At 40.5% G+C, this 19,629-nt stretch overlaps 1 protein-coding gene across 2 annotated transcripts in view; it reads right to left on the reverse strand.

Annotated features, from left to right (window-relative positions):
* Positions 1–19,629, reverse strand: part of azi2 (5-azacytidine induced 2) — an 88,304-nt gene that overhangs the window by 17,086 nt on the left and 51,589 nt on the right. For both annotated transcript variants that reach the window (XM_063069495.1, XM_063069496.1), the window contains exon 7: positions 3,502–3,626. In XM_063069495.1, the coding sequence (XP_062925565.1) occupies positions 3,502–3,626 (125 nt within the window). The remainder of the gene's footprint in view (positions 1–3,501; positions 3,627–19,629) is intronic.

Genomic DNA, 19,629 nt, shown 5'->3' on the forward strand with positions numbered 1-19,629 from the left:
TCCTTCTCTCCAAAGAGTAAAGCCCTAGCTCCCTTAATCTCTGATCATAATGCATACTCTCTAAACCAGGCAACATCCTGGTAAATCTCCTCTGCACCCTTTCTAATGCTTCCACATCCTTCCTATAGTGAGGCGACCAGAACTGGACACAGTACTCCAAGTGTGGCCTAACCAGAGTTTTATAGAGCTGCATCATTACCTCGCGACTCTTAAACACTATCTCTCAACTTATGAAAGCTAACACCCCATAAGCTTTCTTAACTACCCTATCTACCTGTGAGGCAACTTTCAGGGATCTGTGGACATGTACCCCCAGATCCCTCTGCTCCTCCACACTACCAAGTATCCTGCCATTTACTTTGTACTCTGCCATGGAGTTTGTCCTTCCAAAGTGTACCACTTCACACTTCTCCGGGTTGAACTCCATCTGCCACTTCTCAGCCCACTCCAGCATCCTATCAATGTCTCTCTCCAATCTTTGACATTCCTCTACACTATCTACAACACCATCAATCTTTGTGTCGTCTGCAAACTTGCCAACCCACCCTTCTAACCCCACATCCAGGTCATTAATAAAAATCATGAAAAGTAGAGGTCCCAGAACAGATCCTTGTGGGACACCACTAGTCACAACCCTGCAATCTGAATGTACTCCCTCCACCACAACCCTCTGCCTTCTGCAGGCAAGCCAATTCTGAATCCACTTGGCCAAACTTCTCTGGATCCCATGCCTTCTGACTTTCTGAATAAAGCTACCGTGTGGAACCTTGTCAAATGCCTTACTAAAATCCATGTAGATCACATCCACTGCACTACCCTCATCTATATGCCTGGTCACCTCCTCAAAGAACTCTATCAGGCTTGTTATACATAATCTGCCCTTCACAAAGCCATGCTGACTGTCCCTGATCAGGCCATGATTCTCTAAATGCCCATAGATCCTATCTCTAAGAATCTTTTCCAACAGCTTTCCCACCACAGACGCAAGGCTCACTGGTCCATAATTACCCGGACTATCCCTACTACTTTTTTAGAACAAAGGGACAACATTCGCCTCCCTCCAGTCCTCTGGTACCATTCCCGTGGACAACGAGGACATAAATGTCCTAGCCAGAGGCTCAGCAATCTCTTCCCTCGCCTCGTGGAGGAGCCTGGGGAATATTCCGTCAGGCCCCGGGGACTCATCAGTCCCAATGTATTTTAACAACTTCAACACCTCCTCTCCCTTAATATCAACAAGCTCCAGAACATCAACCTCACTCATATTGTCCTCACCGTCATCAAGTTCCCTCTCATTGGTGAATACCGAAGAGGAGTATTCATTGAGGACCTCGCTCACTTCCACAGCCTCCAAGCACATCTTCCCACCTTTATCTCTAATCCGTCCTACCTTCACTCCTGTCATCCTTTTTTTCTTCACATAATTGAAGAATGCCTTGGGGTTTTCCTTTACCCTACTCGCCAAGGCCTTCTCATGCCCCCTTCTTGCTTTCCTCACCCCCTTCTTAAGCTCCTTTCTTGCTACCCTATATTCCTCAATAGACCCATCTGATCCTTGCTTCCTGCACCTCATGTATGCTGCCTTCTTCCACCTGACTAGATTTTCCACCTCACTTATCACCCATGGTTCCTTCACCCTACCATTCTTTATCTTCCTCACCGGGACAAATTTATCCCTAACATCCTGCAAGAGATCCCTAAACATTGACCACATCTCCATAGTACACTTCCCTGCAAAAACTTCATCCCAATTCACACCCACAAGTTCTAGCCTTATAGCCTCCTAATTTGCCCTTCCTCAATTAAACATTTTCCTGTCCTCTCTGATTCTATCCTTTTCCATGATAATGTTAAAGGCCATGACTTCACATTTTTTCCCATATTCCTGTTTGGAGATGCTGAGGAAGTAGCTCAATCCCTAAGCAAGCGTACACTGCCACAGGAGCCTGAAGGCAATCACTCGCTCAGACACTTAAATAATTAGATTCAGATTCTTTTATTTATCACATGTACATCAAAACATACAGTGAAATGCACTCTTTGCGTTAACAACCAACACGACCCAAGGATGTGCTGTAGTAACCTGCCAGTGTCACCACACATGTACTGACGTAGCATGTCCACAATGCTTAACAATGTATTACACATTTAAAACACAATGATGTGATTGAACTGAGTAATGCTGAAAAATTACATTCTGCAGTAAGGTAACTAGTCTTAATACTGGAACCAGGTTACTTAGGAATGAAATCAGCACACAAAGTGCAGATGAAATGTTTAGCTCACTTTCCTGCAAGGCAGTGCATGTTCAGTCAATTATGAACTTAGAAATGAAGCTCCTTGTTGGTTCAGGGCACCAAGGAATATAAAGCAAATGCAAGTAAGCTGGGACAAGACATCAGCAGCCACTACCTAATTGAATGATGAAGCAGTCTTGAAATACATTTAACACAGAACAGTACAGCACAGAAACAGCCCATTAAGCCAACTAAATTAGTAATCAAATGGGCAACTAAATTATCCCCTCTGCCTACACAATGTCCATCTCCTTCTATTTTCTTCATATTCATGTTCCTGTCCAAACGTCCCTTAAAAGTCTTTAATGAATCTACCTCTACCACCAACCTAGGCACCCACCACTCTCTGTGTAAAAAAAACTTCCCCTTCAATGCATGCTCTGTTTCATGAAAACAGGAAAACAAAAAGCCCAGTTTTGAAACAATAAACTTTATCAACACTGAAATATTTATCAGCTTAAAAAGTACTGCTCAAATATTTTACATTCAGAATTATTTTACATGTTAGGAAGAAACTGAAAATATTGAATGAGTTGTCATTGGGAAGAAAAAAAAATCAAACCTTTAAGTAAAATGTATTTACTCAAAAAGTAAAACTTTTATCCAGGGAAATACATTTTCTCAAATATCACGTAGTACGTATAAAGGCAGAAAGGTTTCACTGAAGGTAAAACACAGATAGGCTCATATCACCATTTCTATTGTGATAAAATACTGATTTCAGTAAAGGTGTTACAATACATAATTATTCTCCAATATGGGGTAATTTGTGGCTCTTGTTGGAGACATTTTTTAAAACTAAAAATCAAAATAATTAGTTCAAGTTGTAGACATTTTCCTCAGTAAGATGAGAGATTAAACATCAAGGATGCAACAACATGGTTTAGGTCACACCTCGGCTTTGTTTGCAAAGGTTAGTTGATCGCGTAGTGCGGTAACTACGGAGGAGAAACAAAAAGGGGAACAGAGAGAAAAGTACAGAACATATTTGTTCTGCTTGAGCAACACCTTTATGTGTGAAGCTTATCAGCACAAGATAGCCAGACCTAAAATACATGAAGGGGCAGACAGTAACTTACATATTTAGACTTATCAGTTTATCATGAGATGTTAACAAGATAGTATTTGATAGCTGCTCTTTTATTGGCATCGATGGAGTCAGTGGTTAAAGGTAGACCATTTCCCCTCCACTCACACTACTTACCATTCTTTGTTGAGCCGTGTGTGGCTAACAGTTTTCGCAGAAGCTCAGCTTGCGTTTTTGTCACCAAGTGTAAGTTAGACATTTCTCTCTTCAGATCCTGGTATGGTTTCTGCAGACTAACTTCTCTAAAATTAAAAAAAACATATTGTCTACATTATCACAAATGAAACACAAAACAACCTCACTTTATACACTTAAGACTTTAAAAAACCTAATTACATTTTTCAGTCCTAATTGTCTCCTTTTGCTCAAGGCTGGAGAGCCTAATATCTAACAATGATATGCAGTGGCCATCCATTCTTTTTGAATACCAGGCAAATTTCAGTGCTTTGGGAGCAATTGAGAAATGTGATTACCTATATGGAGCACAGATAGAAATTCTATCAGATTTCTTCTTCTTCAGCCTTTTACCTCTTCCACCTATTCGCTTCTCATTTGAACCCTTCCCTACCCACCCACCTGATCTTACCTATCATCACGTTCCAGTTTGCACTCCTTCCCCTCCTGCATCTTCTTCTTCGGGCTACTTCCCCCTTCCTTCCCAGTTCTCAGCCCGAAACACTGACTCTTTATTCCATTCCTGAGCTGCTCAATTCCTCCAGCATTTTACACGTGTTACTCTGGATTTCCAGTATCTGCAGAATCTCTTGTGTTAATATTAAAAACAAAGTCATCTTCTTCTTCTTTGTGTTTTCAGTTGCACAATCAAATTATGGCAATAAATCAGGTCTGTTTGGATTCCACTTCCAAAAGAATGAAGGATTCAATAAAATTAGACTTGCTAGTTTACAAAAATCCAAGTGCTAAGTTACTCATAAAATACTTTTGCTAACCCATTCTCAATTTTTAGGTAGAGAAACAAGTTTTCAGGGGAAAATTATTACAAGAATTGAAGAACAGAAAATGCAACTCCATGGAGCACAAATGATCATGACAGAAATGGTAATTACAAAATTAAAAAAATCACCCTCTCAACAAAAATCTTTCCACAAATTTAAAACAAAACTAAGCAATCAATTTCAGTTTCTTCTTCTGACTGCACCATCATTACTTACTGGAATGAGGCACCAGGTGATCAAGGTCAACAAACTAGCACTGGTACAGCAATAGTCCCAGACACAGCAGTGACCAGTACCAGCAATTATTGCATGGGAAACTCTTACAAAGTTGATAGATAGGCCATCAAATTTGTAAATTGATTTATTATTGTCACTCGCACCAAAGTAGAGAGAAAAACCTCACAGATTAATCCATTACATGAACCTCTGTCTGAAAGCATAATAGATTTGCTTCAACTCCTTCTCACAACCAAGTACTAGAAATGTAGATAGTGCCACTCTGCCTGGTGCAGTACCCAGTCATCATCACCCTCGCCTTGCCCATCAAGACTGAACTGTTACCTGATAAACACAGAGTCTTTAACAAAAAAAATTAAATCACATTGGGGCCTGTTGCACTTTTCCAGTTGGGCTACTTGACTATGGATCTCAAGTCTTTTAATTTAACTTCCTTAATTACAATTTTTTTTCCAACTGAGACTCAAATGTGCTATAATATTGGAACTACTTCATACCTCAGTGAACTGGTAAGAAATTTGGAAGGGATTCAAGAATCACTTTTGCAAGTTGAAAAACTCTAATAAAATTTAAACAACAACACATGCTTGAATTAAGAACTGAAGAGACTGGAAATATTAAGGTAGGCAGGCAGATTTCAAAGTCAAAGTAAATCTATTATCAAAGTACACATACGTTACCATATATAACCCTGAGATTCATTTTCTTGAGGGCATTTACATGAAAATAAAGAAATACAATAGAATTATGCAAAACTATATATAAACAACAAATGTGCAAAAGACAAACTGTGCAAATAAAAAAGTAATTAATATTGAATTGACTTTATTACTTACATCCTTCAAATACGTGAGGAGTAAAAATCTTTATGTCTCTGTTCAAATGTGCAATGTACAATTATGGTAATTTATAATAAATATTATGTACAACAGGATAGTCAATATAACACAGAAATACAGTAGCATCAGCATGAATTAAACAGTCTGATGACCTGGTGGAAGAAGCTATCCCGGAGTCTGTTGGTCCTGGCTTTATGCTGCGGTACCGTTTCCCGGATGGTAGTAGCTGAACTGTTTGTGGTTGGGGTGACTCGGGTCCCCAATGATCCTTCAGGCCCTTTTTACACACCTGTCTTTGTAAATGTCCTGAATAGTGGGGAGTTCACATCTACAGATGCGCTGGGCTGTCTGCACCACTCTCTGCAGAATCCTGTGATTGAGTTCCCACACGAGGCAGTGACGCAGCCAGTCAGGATACTCTCAATCCTGTCCTAAGCTTCTTAGAATTTGAAGGGCCATACCAAACTTCTTCAACATGAGTCATAGACTCCTTAACAGAGTGTCTGTAAGTTGTGGAATCAATCAGTTCAGAGTTGTGGTGAGTCAAGTTATCTATCCAGTTCAGGAGTCTATGGTGGTCGGGTAATAACAATTCCTGAACCTGATGGTATGGGACCAGGTTTTATGGAAACATTTCATGGAAAGAGAAACAAAGTTAATAAGTTACAATCAGAAACTTTTTGTCATCATCTTGCAAAACAAACACAAGTTGTGCCTGAAACTATTTTGTGACATCCTTTATGTTCAGAAGAAGGGCAAGACACAGTCCAACCCAACACATTTTAAATCATAGTCGGGGACTTCAACCAGGCACGTTGAAGAAAACCCTGCCCAATTACAATCAGCATATAACTATAGCACAGCACCAGGCATCCCAACACACTAGCCCACTGTTATGCTAAGATAACAAATACCTACTGTTCCACGCCCAAGACAGCTTGGTAAATCAGATCACTAAGCTGTCTTTCTCCTACCTGCATACTGGCAGAGGCTAAAGAGCAAAGCTCCAGAGATTAGGACAACTAAGAGGTGGTTGCAGGAAGCAGAGAAGTGGCTACAGGATTGTTTTGAGTCAGAGGACTGGACTGTGTTCAAGGACTCATCCGTAACCTGAATGAATACACCACGATTGTCACAAACTTTATTAAAACAGTTATTGATGAGTGTGTCCCCACAAAATCATTCAGTCTTCCCCAATCAGAAGTGCTGGATGAACTGAGAGATCTGCAATCTGTTGAGAGCCAAATCAGAAGCATTCAAGTGTAGTCACAAAGCAAGTTTAAAATCTGTGTGAGCTAATCCCATATGAACACTAAATGCTGGAAGTACGACTAACCCTTTGCTCAAGGATTTCCAAAAGGTACATTAAGGTTTGTTCATGTTTTTACTCATGACCTCTGGTAAAATTTATAGCATTTCTGCTCTGCAGATTGCTTTCACGATGCCAAATGAATTCTTCTAAAATTACGCAAAAATATACATGCGATGGAGAAAAATTGTGTGTACATGCAAGTGACTCAATGATAAACTTGTGTAGTGAAATCCTTTCGCAGGACAAGGTTTCAGACCAGACATCATCTTGCCAGATTTACAAACAAGGCTTTCATGCTAGATATAGAGATAACTTTCAGAAATACCACAGAATAATCATTGTCTCCCACTGCTGATAGATCTAGCCTGAGTTATTCTGAGAAATAATGGTCAGTGGCTGTAGATATGGATTTAGATTCATGATGAAAGATGCACTATTCCAATCTTTAATACCATTGAGAGTGCCAGAAACTCCAAACCAGTGCTTAGATCTTCCACTTGACAGCAAGTGAGAAAGATCAGGAACATTTCAAAGACAACAGAACCTGAGTTGTACCCGAGTTATAGGGAAAGGTTGACTAGGTTAGGATTTTATTCCTTAGAACATAGGAGAATGACGGGAGATTTGATAGAGGGATACAAAATTAAGAGGGGTATGGATAGGGTAATTGCAGGTAGGCTTTTCTACTGAGGTTGGGTGAGACTAGAATTAGATGTCATGGGTTAAGGATGACTGGTGAAATGTTAAAGGGGAACATCTTCACATAGAGATTGAAGAGTGTGGAACAAGCTGCCAGCAGAAGTGGTAGATGAAGTTTAAATTGCAACATTTAAGAGAAATTTGGATAGGTTCACAGATGGGAAGGGTATGGAGCGCTATGGTCCAGGTGCAGGTCGATGGGCATACACTAGATTCCAGTTAATTGGGCCATCGGTTAATCAGGGCAGCTGTTTATAGAACATAGAATAGTACAGCACAGTACAGGCTCTTTGGCTCACAATGTTGTGCCGACCCTCAAACCCTGCCTCCCATATAAGCCCCCACCTTAGATTCCTCCATATACCTGTCTAGTAGTCTCTTAAACTTCACTAGTGTATCTGCCTCCACCACTGACTCAGGCAGTGCATTCCATGCACCAACCACTCTCTGAGTAAAAAACCTTCCTCTAATATCCCCCTTGAACTTCCCACTCCTTACCTTAAAGCCATGTCCTCTTGTATTGAGCAGTGGTGCCCTGGGGAAGAGGCGCTGGCTATCCACTCTATCTATTCCTCATATTATCTTGTACACCTCTATCATGTCTCCTCTCATCCTCCTTCTCTCCAAAGAGTAAAGCCCTAGCTCCCTTAATCTCTGATCATAATGCATACTTTCTAAACCAGCCAGCATCCTGGTAAATCTCCTCTGTACCCTTTCCAATGCTTCCATATCCTTCCTATAGTGAGGTGATCAGAACTGGACACAATACTCCATGTGTGGCCTAACCAGAGTTTTATAGAGCTGCATCATTACATCGCGACTCTTAAACTCTATCCCTCGACTTATGAAAGCTAACATCCCATAAGCTTTCTTAACTACCCTATCCACCTGTGAGGCAACTTTCAGGGATCAGTGGACATGTACCCCGAAATCTCTCTGCTCCTCCACACTAACAAGTATCCTGCCATTTACTTTGTACTCTGCCTTGGAGTTTGTCCTTCCAAAGTGTACCACCTCACACTTCTCCGGGTTGAACTCCATCTGCCACTTCTCAGCCCACTCCTGCATCCTATCAATGTCTCTCTGCAATCTCTGACAATCCTCAACACTATCTACAACACCACAACCTTTGTGTTGTCTGCAAACTTGCCAACCCACCCTTCTACCCCCACATCCAGGTCGTTAATAAAAATCACGAAAAGTAGAGGTCCCAGAACAGATCCTTGTGGGACACCACTAGTCACAATCCTCCAATCGGAATGTACTCCCTCCACCACCAGCCTCTGCCTTCTGCAGGCAAGCCAATTCTGAATCCACCTGGCCAAACTTCCCTGGATCCCATGCCTTCTAACTTTCTGAATAAGCCTACCGTGTGGAACCTTGTCAAATGCCTTACTAAAATCCATATAGATCACATCCACTGCACTACCCTCATCTATATGCCTGGTCACCTCCTCAAAGAACTCAATCAGGCTTGTTAGACACGATCTGCCCTTCACAAAGCCATGCTGACTGTCCCTGATCAGACCATGATTCTCTAAATGCTTATAGATCCTATCTCCAAGAATCTTTTCCAACAGCTTTCCCATCACAGACGTAAGGCTCACTGGTCTATAATTACCCGGACTATCCCTACTATCTTTTTTGAACAAGGGAACAACATTCGCCTCCCTCCAGTCCTCCGGTACCATTCCCGTGGACAACGAGGACATAAAGATCCTAGCCAGAGGCTCAGCAATCTCTTCTCTCGCCTCGTGGAGCAGCCTGAGGAATATTCTGTCAGGCCCCGGGGACTTATCTGTCCTAATATATTTTAACAACTCCAACACCTCCTCTCCCTTAATATCAGCATGCTCCAGAACATCAACCTCACTTATTTGGGACAACTTTTAAAGAACAAAAACTAATTGAAAAAAAATAGCCAGGATTCCCTTTGATTATTTGGGATAATATGCTGATTAATTGGGGCACGAGATTGTTGCTGAGCATTTTCTAACTAGCATCAGTCATGTACACATCGTGTGGCCATTGGGACACTATACTGTGCTTAGCACAAAGTTTTTCCAATAGCAATAGTTGTATGTACTGTATCTGTGTTCAAAAAGCAGTGATTTTTTTTGTCACTGACAGTTCACGAGAAATAAGCAGTAAGACAATTCAGAACTGTTTTGCCCACTGCAGTTTGAAGCATTCAGTCTTGGAGATGCCAGAAATGGCCAGAAGAGAAAATGGAATGATTTTACTACTTCAACAAGTCAGGAAGCATGAAGAATTTGAAGGTATTGATAATGCTACCTTTTGTCCCCACCAGGCACACAGCTCTCAACTGTGGCTCGAAGGAGCTGTTTGCATGTGACAGCAGCCACACCTTCGTACCTGCTTTGATTGGTGGGCTAAACCAGCTGCAGAAAGCCACTGGTCTCATGCCCCAGTGAGAACGGGGCATGCCAGTCCAAGCGTGTGAAGTCAGATCTACAGTAGGATCTAATGGCTACGAAGGCAGTTCTGCAATGCTATATGGAGAATGAAGGGCATGATGAGGCACAGAGAAGTCATGGTCATCCTCTAATACCAAGAAAGTCCCCAGTTGTGATGTCTACTTGTCTCACTGGACCTGGATTTCTGAGGCTGAGATAGTGGAACTGCCCCAGCATAAAGCTTTTCCACTTTAAGAACTCTCCCCCACTTGTTTCCTGTCCTCATCAGATATGGACAATCACCAGTAGTATTAATACTGTTATAATTTATTCTGTATTTTATTTAAATACATGTGTTACTTTGTTAAATCGTAGTTTGTCTTTTTATACCTTTTTAACTATTTCCATGAAACTTTGGCTAATTGGGGAAACCACTTAATTAGGCCAAATTATACTGGGCTTCATTTGTCCCATTAACAGGAATACACTGTATTTCAGCACAGACTAGATTGGCTGCAGGGCCAATTTCAATGCTGTAGAGTTCTCTGACTCTATGACATCAAGATCACTTCCACCAAGAATACAAAGACAAACCTTTCTCCTGATAAGGTGCTTGTACAGTCTACCTAACATAAGAGTTGAACATTTTTCTGGGCAAAATTGTACCTGTTTAATCTGCTGCGAAAGACACTTGTTGCCATTTCCCTATATAGTTAACAGGATTAACAAGGCTTGAAACCAAGATTTAAATGTTGATCTAGACACTGCATGCTGTCAAAATGGTCATCCAATATAACCAACACTGATGAAAGATTTCTCCCTTTCATGGCAGGATGCCAGATTCTGGCTGGAGTATTTACTCATATCTTTAACCTCTCAGTTTGGCAGTCTGAGGTACCCGTACCCACCCTTGCCTCAAGTAGGATTCAATTATACCGTTGCCTAAGAATGTGGTGACCTGCTTCAATGATTGTCATCCAGTAGCACTGACAAGCACTGTGCTTTGAGAGGCTGGTGATGAAACCTATCAATTCCTGCCTAAGAAGTGACTTCGATCCAGTCCAATTTCCTTACTGTCACAACAGGTCCACAGTGGATGCTATTTCATTGGCTCTTCACTCAATCCTGGAACAGCAAAGATGCACACATTAGGATGCTCTTTATTGACTATAGCTCAACATTCAATACTATCATCCCCTGAAAACTAATCAATAAGCTTCAAGACCTTAACCTCAATAGCTCCTTGTGCAATTGGATCCTCAATTTCCTCACCTGTAGACCCCAGTCAGTTTGGATTGGCAACATCTCCTCAATCTCTATCAGCACAGGTGTACTACAAGGCTGTGGTGCTCAGCCCCCTGCACTACTTGCTTAATAGTTACGACTAAAGCTAAGCACAGTTCCAATGCCACATTCAACCTTGCTGATGACACCACTGTAATAGGTTGAATCAAATGTGATGACGAATCAGCTTATAGGAGGGAGACTGAAAATTTGTCTGAGTGGTGTCACAGCAACAACCTCTTACTCAACGTCAGCAAGACCAAAGAGATGACTATTGACTTCAGGTGGTGAAAACCAGAGGTCCATAAGCCAGACTTCATCACGGGATCAGAGGTGGAGACGGTCAGCATCTATGAATTCCTGTTTTATCATTTTAGAATTAGATTCATCATCACCGGCAAGTGTCAAGAAATTTGTTAACTTAGCAGCAGCAGAACAACGCAATACATGATAATATAGATTTTAGAAAGAAAATAATTACAGTAAGTACAGTGGTGCTAGAAAGTTTTGGGAACCCCATAGAATTTTCTCTATTTCTGCATAAATATGACCAAAATGTGATCAGATTTTCACACGTCTTAAAACTAGATAAAAAGAACCCAATTAAACAACACAAAAACATTATACTTGTTCATTTATTTATTGAGAAAAATGATCCAATATTACATGTATCTGTTGGGAAAAGTAGGCGGGAGGAGAAGATGGCGGCGCGCCTGCGTGGTCACAGCCCTCCGGTGAAAAATGATATTGTATCTGTTAAATAGGGGCCGTGGACAAATCTGATTTGATGGAGAATGGATGTAAAGCACAGAGGAACATCTGGAGAAATTTCTGAAACGCCCGTTCGCTGCTGTCATTACTGTGTGGTCGGGAATCTTTCGAAGGGTAGGCTTCAAAATCCTCGGCCTTGCCTGCTTTTTGCAACCGAGAAGGAGGTCGAATCGTTCGGACAGAGATGGCGCTTAGTACTCGGTGTCGGAGAGCTGATCAGAGCTCGAAGTTTTCGGATGACTCAGAGTCAGACTGTGGTCGGGCATGGCAGGGAGAGTTTTCTTCCTTCTCCCGTCTGTGTGAGATGTGGGACTTTCGAGAGACTTTGAACTTTTTTTACTGTGCCCATGGCCTGTTCTTCATCAAGTTATGGTATTGTTGCACTGTTGTAACTATATGTTATAATTACGTGGTTTTCTCAGTTTTTTCAGTCTTGGTCTGTCCTGTGTTTTGTGATATCACACCGGAAGAAATAATCCTATCATTTCTTAATGCATGCATTACTAAATGACAATAAAAGAGGACTACGTGTTTTCATAATCATAAAACCTTTGCTTTCAGTAAATGGTGTGACCCCTTGTACAACAATTAACTTCGGGCAAACTTTTCTGGTAACTGTTGAGCAGTGCTGCACAGCAGCTTGGAGGAATTTTAGGCCATTCCTCCTTACAAAACTGCTTCAACTCCAGGATGTTGGTGGGCTTCCTTTCATGAACTGCTTGTTTCAGGTCCTTCCAAAATACTTCTACAGGATTAAGGTCAGGACTTTGACTCAGCCATTTCAAAACATGAATTTTCTTCTTTTTAAATCATTCTGTTGTTGATTTACTCTTGTCTTTTGGATCACTGTCTTATTGCATTATCCAACTTCGAAAAGCTTCAGGTGTCAGACTGCTACCCTGACATTATGTAAAATATTTTGATACGATTTTGAATTTATTGTTCCTGCAACGATTGCAAGATGTCCACGCCCTGAGGAAGAAAAGCAGGCTCCTTCCACAATGCTTTACAGTTGGGATGAGGTTTTAGTGTTGGTCCTCCAATCATAGCAATGTGGATTTCTGCTAACAAGTTCAACTTTTGTCTCATTTGTTCACCCACAGAACACTGTACCAGAAGCATTGTAAAACATCCAGGTGGTCTTTTGCAAACTTGAGATGTGCAGCAATGTTTTTTTTTGGGAGAGTAGTGGTTTCCTCCATGGTGTCCTTCCATAAACATCATTCTTGTCAGGTGTTTTTCTTATAGTGGACACATGAACAGAGAATTTGCAAGTTCTAGAGATTTCTGCAGGTCTTTTGCTATTACCCTTGGGTTCTTTTTCAGCTCCTTCAGCATTGCACATTGTGCTGTTGGTGAGATCTTTGCAGGATGTCCATTCCTAGGGAGAGTAGCAACAGTACAGAGTTTCCTAAGTTTTCTAGGCAATTTCTCTTACTGTGGACAGATGTACACTCAGGTCTTCAGAAATGCTTTTGTAGCCTTTTCCAGATTCATGTATCGCTACAATTCTTCTAAGGTCCACTGAAAGTTGTTTTGATCGGGGCACGGTGCACATAAATAGATCTTTCTTGAGAAGAGCAGACTCTGTCAGTAATCTGACTCTGTGTGTCTTTTTGTAGGGCAGGGCATCTCTACAACCCAGACCTCCAATCTCATCTCATTGATCGAAACAATGGACTCCAAATAGATTTTGTAGAAGGCTTTACCCCAGAGGTCCATATATTTTTTCCAACAAATACATGTAATATTGGACTATTTTTCTCAATGAATAAATGAACAAGTATAATGTTTCTTGTGTTATTTATTTAATTGAGTTCTCTTAGTTTTAGGACTTGAGTGAAGATATGATCACACTTTAGGTCTTATTTATTCAGAAATAGAGAACTTTTGACAGCGTTCACAAACTTCCTAGCACCACTGTGTGTGTGTGTGTGTGTGTGTGTGTGTGTATATATATATATATATATATATAGATATAGATAGATAGATATAGATATATATATATATATATATATATATATATATAGATAGATAGATAGAGAGAGAGATATAGAGAGAGAGAGAGAGAGAGAGAGAATGAGAATTGATTAAAAATAGACCAAAAACAGAAATAATATACATTTAAAAAAGTGAGGTAGTGTTCATGGGTTCAATGTCTATTTAGGAAACATATGGCAGAGGGGAAGAAGCTGTTCCTGAATCGCTAAGTGTGTGCCTTCAGGCTTCTGTTATTCCTTCCTGATGGTATCAATGAGAAGAGGGCATGCCCTGGCTGGTGGCATCCTAAATAATGGATATTGCTTTTCTGAGGCACTGCTCCTTAAAAACATCTTGGGCAGTAGAGAGGCTAGTACCCAAGATGAAGTTGACTAATTTTACAACTTTCTGTTGCTTCTTCCAGTCCTGTGCAGTAGCCCCCCCTCCCCCAAAACCAGACAGTGATGCGGCCTGTCAGAATGCTCTCCACAGTCTATCTACAAAAAGTAATGGCTACAGCCCAGTACATCACAGACCAAGCTCTTCCCACCATTGAGCACATCTACACAGTGTTATCACAGGAAAACAGCATCCAACATCAGTAACCACCCCCCCCCCAACATGCTCTCTTCACAGTGCTGCCATCAGGAAGGTGGTACAGGAGCCTCAGAACCCACTACACCAATACAGTTTTTACTGGCTTTTATCAGATTACTGCAATACATTTTTTACTGGCTTTCCAAAGCAATCTAACGACAAATATCGACCCGTTCGGAAATCCATTGTTAGACTTTTAACTAAAACCAGAATGAGTAAGTATATCACTCCTGTCCATTCTGCATTGACTTCTAGTATTTTTTAAGAATTGATTTTAAAGTTCTCTTACTTGTTTTAAAAGCTCTCAATGGTCTGGGACAGGAGTACATTGCAAAATCACTTTTGTTTTATAATCCTGCGCAAGCTCTCAGGTCTCCTAAATTTGAACAATCCCCCTCAAAAGATAACTGGCAGGTCTTTTTGGAACTATGCTCCTAAACTGTGGAACTCAATACCTCAAACCATAAGGGACGCAGATTCAATTGACATTTAAATGCCAGTTCAAAATCTATTTATTTATCTTTGCTTTTAAGTAACATCTTTTTTGTCTTTCATTTTTACATTTGCACTTTGTTCCATTACAAGGCACTTGGAAGTACATCGTTTGTATGAAAAGTGTTCCATGAAAAAGTTTCATTATTATTCAGGATGACATGAAGCTTTTGGAAACTTGCTGAAAATTCATTCAACACTGCTGATTTGTGTTTTGAACGTGATGACATAGTTTTGGAGTGTCAGGAGGCAAATCACTCACTACATCTACCAAGCCTCTGACTTGGTCCAACTGTGAATACAAGAACAACTGAGATTCTGGTCAGTGATAACCATATAGGCCTTGGCTGGGATGCAGCTCAGTAAAGGTGATATATTTGGCCTTAGAACTGCAAAAATGTAACTTTTTAACCATCTACATCAATTGTGAACACAAAGTAGGAAGGTCGAAAGAGAACAAAATCAACTTTGTTCTGTGAATTTTTGGTGAAATTTTTGGAGAAGTTGCAAAGTCAACATTTTAAGACTCTTAATCAGGGCAGCACGGTAGCATTACCACAGTGTTTTACAGCACCACTGATCATCGTTTGGGGTTCAATTTCCACCACTGTCTGTCTGTAAGGAGTTTGTACATTCTCCTTGTGACCAGGTGAGTTTCTTTCAGGTGCTCCAGTTTCCTCTCACACTCCAAAAGACCTATGGAGTAGGGTTAGTGAATTCTGGGCATGCTGTGTCGGTGACACGTGCAAGCTGCTGTTAGCACAATCCGTGGACTTCGTTGGTCATTGACACAAATGGCACATTTCATTGTATGTTTCAAACTTTTGATGTACATGTGACAAATAAAGTTAATCTTTCTTTGGTGATATGTGCTCTACATAGAAATGATAGTACAGAAGCTATTTGACCTAATGCACACCACTGGTGTAGTAGTACCTTGCTAATTTTACTCAGTCCAATCACTTGCAGCGACGGAATTATGAATAGTTCATTCACGTCCCAGTTAAATGTTTTTAGAAATTGAAAAATAAATTATTGATATGTACATAGTAGCAAATTTGTATGCAAAAAAGGATAGCAATCAAAGAGATGACAAGCTTGGACTTAATTAAAATGTTTCAATATCTCAGAGTTAAGAGAACTACAATAGCAGAATTAAAAACAGACAAGAAGCATGAAGAGGAGAGGATGTTTCCTATAGCAGGCGAGTTTAGGACTAGAATAGAAAGAGGACCCTTTAGAACAGGGATGATGAGGAATTTCTTTAGCCAGAGGAATGGAATTCATTGCCACAGATGACTGTGCAGGCCAAGTCATTGGGGTATATTTAAAGCGGAGATTGATAAGTCAAAGGTTACAGGGAGAAGGCAGGAGAATGGAATTGAAAGCAGTAATAAATCAGTCCTGACCGAATGGTGGAACAGACGCGATGGGCCGAATGGCCTAATTCTGCTCCTATGTGTTACGGTCTATGATGCTAATTCCATCAGTGAGCAGACACTGAGCAATGTTGTTGAAAATATAACTATAGTCAGTAACCGCTGGATCTTTACACAGTCTAAAGGCATGAAGAAGCAAATAGCATTTTCTAAAGGAATATGTTATAGTTTTATCTAATCTATCTTTACATCTTAATTCTTGCAACCATTGTTCCAGTAAATTGTAAAGAATTAAAATGAGGTGCTTTATTTATGCTTGAGCTCCTCCTACAGGAGGAACCTATAATTACCGATATTAATGAGTCTCACTGACAAAACCCCATTCAAAATCTTGGTAAAGCCTCAAAGCACATTATAGAAAAATCAAATAATTCTGAAATGTACTCATTACTGGAGCAAACAGTGCAGACAATTTGAAGACTACTTGTTCTCAGAATAGCAATGGAATAATAAAAGGGCAACATTTTGTAATAAGATGTGACATGCAATAAAACACTAATAAATTAGTATCAGAATCAGATCTTTTATCACATGTTGAGAAATTCATTGTTTTGCAGCAATACAGTGCAATATATTAAAAATGCTATGTTACAATTAAAAATATTAGAAATTGTGAAAAGAGCCTAGTTCCTCTTCAAAATAGTGCTATGGGATCATTCACATCCTCACGAGAGAGCATAAGGGCCTCATTTAAATATTCCCTTCAAAAGGAATAGCGTACAACTCATTAAAAGATATGGTTCCTTACCAAAACTTCAGAACTGACAAAGTGAAAAAGGTTTTGATAAATATGTTATTAAGAAGTTAGTCAAGATTCAATCAGAACTGGCTGATTTCCATCCTTTATACAAACTGTTGTAGATTTGTTTTTGTGATCTTGGGATTCGCTGACAAGGTTAGCAATTTCTGTGCATCATTTACTGCTTTTGAACACAGAGGACTGCTTGGACATTTGAGAGTCAACCACATGGGCTTTAAATCAGGGATCACATAGAGGGTAGACCAGACAAGCTAAGCCAAGTTGAGCAGATTTCTTGCAGTGAACGACACTAATGAAAGTTGTTTTACAAAGAATCTCATCTTCAAAAATTTGCAGGTTAAATTTCAAAGTTCAAAGTAAACTTAGTATTAAAGTACATACATGTCCCTATATACTACCCTGAGATTCATTTTCAGGGGTAATTGAATGAATTTAACTTCCAGTATTGTCAAGGTAGGATTTGAACTCGTTTCAGAAATACCAGTCCAATAGCTTAAGTACCACACAACCATCGTATCAATTGACAACAATATTAAATTCATCCATACACTTGTATTGACATTCAGTCTCTCCAGAAATTTAGCTGTGCATATTTATATTGCAAGAACATTAGACAATTAGGCATAGGAGCAAAATTAGGGCATTCAGCCCACTGAATCTGCTCCACTATTCAATCATGGGTGATTTATTTTCCTTCTCAACACCATTCCCCGCCTCTCTCCATAACTTCTGATGCCCTTACTAATCAAAAATCTATCAACCTCCTCTTTAAATATACGCAATGACTTGGCCTCCACAGCCGCCTGTAGCAACGAGTTTCACAGATCCACCATCCTCTGGCTAAAGAAATTCTCCTCATATCTGTTCTGAAGGGACATTCTTCTATTCTGAGGCTGTGCCCACCTGTCTTAGACTCTCTCTCACTAGAGGAAATACCCTCTCTACATCAAATTCTATCTAGGCCTTTCAATATTTGGTAGATTTCAATGAGATTCTTCCCCCCCCCCAACTCATTCTTCTTAACTCCAGTGAGTACAGGCCCAGCGCAATTAAAAGCACATCATACATTAACCCCTTCATTCCCAGGATTCTTGTAAACCTCCTTAGGACCCTGTCCAATGCCAGCACATCCTTCCTTAGATATAGAGTCCAAAACTGATCACAATACTCCAAATGTGGTCTGACACATGCCTTATAAAGCCTCAGCATTACTTCCTTGGTTCCATATTCTAGTCCTCTCGAAATGAACACCAACACTGCATTTGCCTTCCTTACTATGATTAATTTTATTTTTACCTCAACATCAGAGAGTTGCTGACAAGGACTCATTACTCATCCGTGTCTGTCCTTGAGAGAATGATGATGAGCAAGATTCTTGAACCACTGCAGCCACTCAGAGTGTTGTAAGAGAATTCCAAGATTTAGACCCAGACAATAAAGGTCCAGGAATATATTTCCAAGTCAAGATGAAATACAACTTACAAAGAGATCTGCAGATGGCAATATTCCCCTTCACTTGCTGCCCTTGTCCTCCTCTGACATGGATGTCAACAGTTTAGGAGATGCTGTCAGAGTAACTGGACAAGGAATTGTAACTGGATGAGTTACTGTAGATAATGACTATTGAGGCTGTTTGACAGGGTATCAACCAAACAGGGTACTTTGTCAAGGAGGATCTTCTTTATGAGCCACATACATTTACACGTGTTAGGAATTTGCTAAGGTGTGTGGGTGCAACATGCAAACAATGCATTTCATGGAATGTTTTGATGTATACGTTTTGTATATGTTTTGATATGATAAATAAAGCTAATCTTTAATCAGCGCAGACACGATGAACCCATGCTGACTGTTTTTGATGTAGGAAGAATGCAAAGCCTGAACTGTATGTTCACTTGCACAACTGCTACATTATAGCCCAATGAACTGAACTACTCAATGGCAACACAGCTTGTCAGAGGACCAACATATTGAGTAACTAAGACCAGCTAAAGATTCACATTCATGGGTGTAAATGTCACCAACAACCTGGTCTAACCACATAGAAGCTATGGCCAAAGGAGCATGCCTGCACCTCTACTTCCTCACGATGCTAAGATAATTCAGCACGTCCCTGCTGGTCCTCACCAAGTTTTACTGGTGCAGCAATGGAAAGCATTTGTTCAGGATGCTTCATGACTCAGTATAGCCACTGCTCTGTCTGTCACTGCGGAGAGTTGTGGACAGAGCTCAGCACAACACATAAACCAGCCTCCCCCCAAGGACTCAGTAATGCAGCCAACATAATCAATGACCCCCCCCCACCCACCCTGGACATTCTCGCTTCTCCCCCTTCCATCAGGCAGAAGATAAAAGCCTGAAAGCATGTACCACCAGGCTGAAGGACAGCTTCTATCCCACTGTAAAGACTACTGAACAGTCCCCTGGTATAAGATAAGACTCCTGATCTCAATCTACATCAT

The sequence above is a fragment of the Mobula hypostoma genome, chromosome 17 (assembly GCF_963921235.1).
Source record: "Mobula hypostoma chromosome 17, sMobHyp1.1, whole genome shotgun sequence".
Taxonomy (NCBI): Eukaryota; Metazoa; Chordata; class Chondrichthyes; order Myliobatiformes; family Myliobatidae; genus Mobula; species Mobula hypostoma.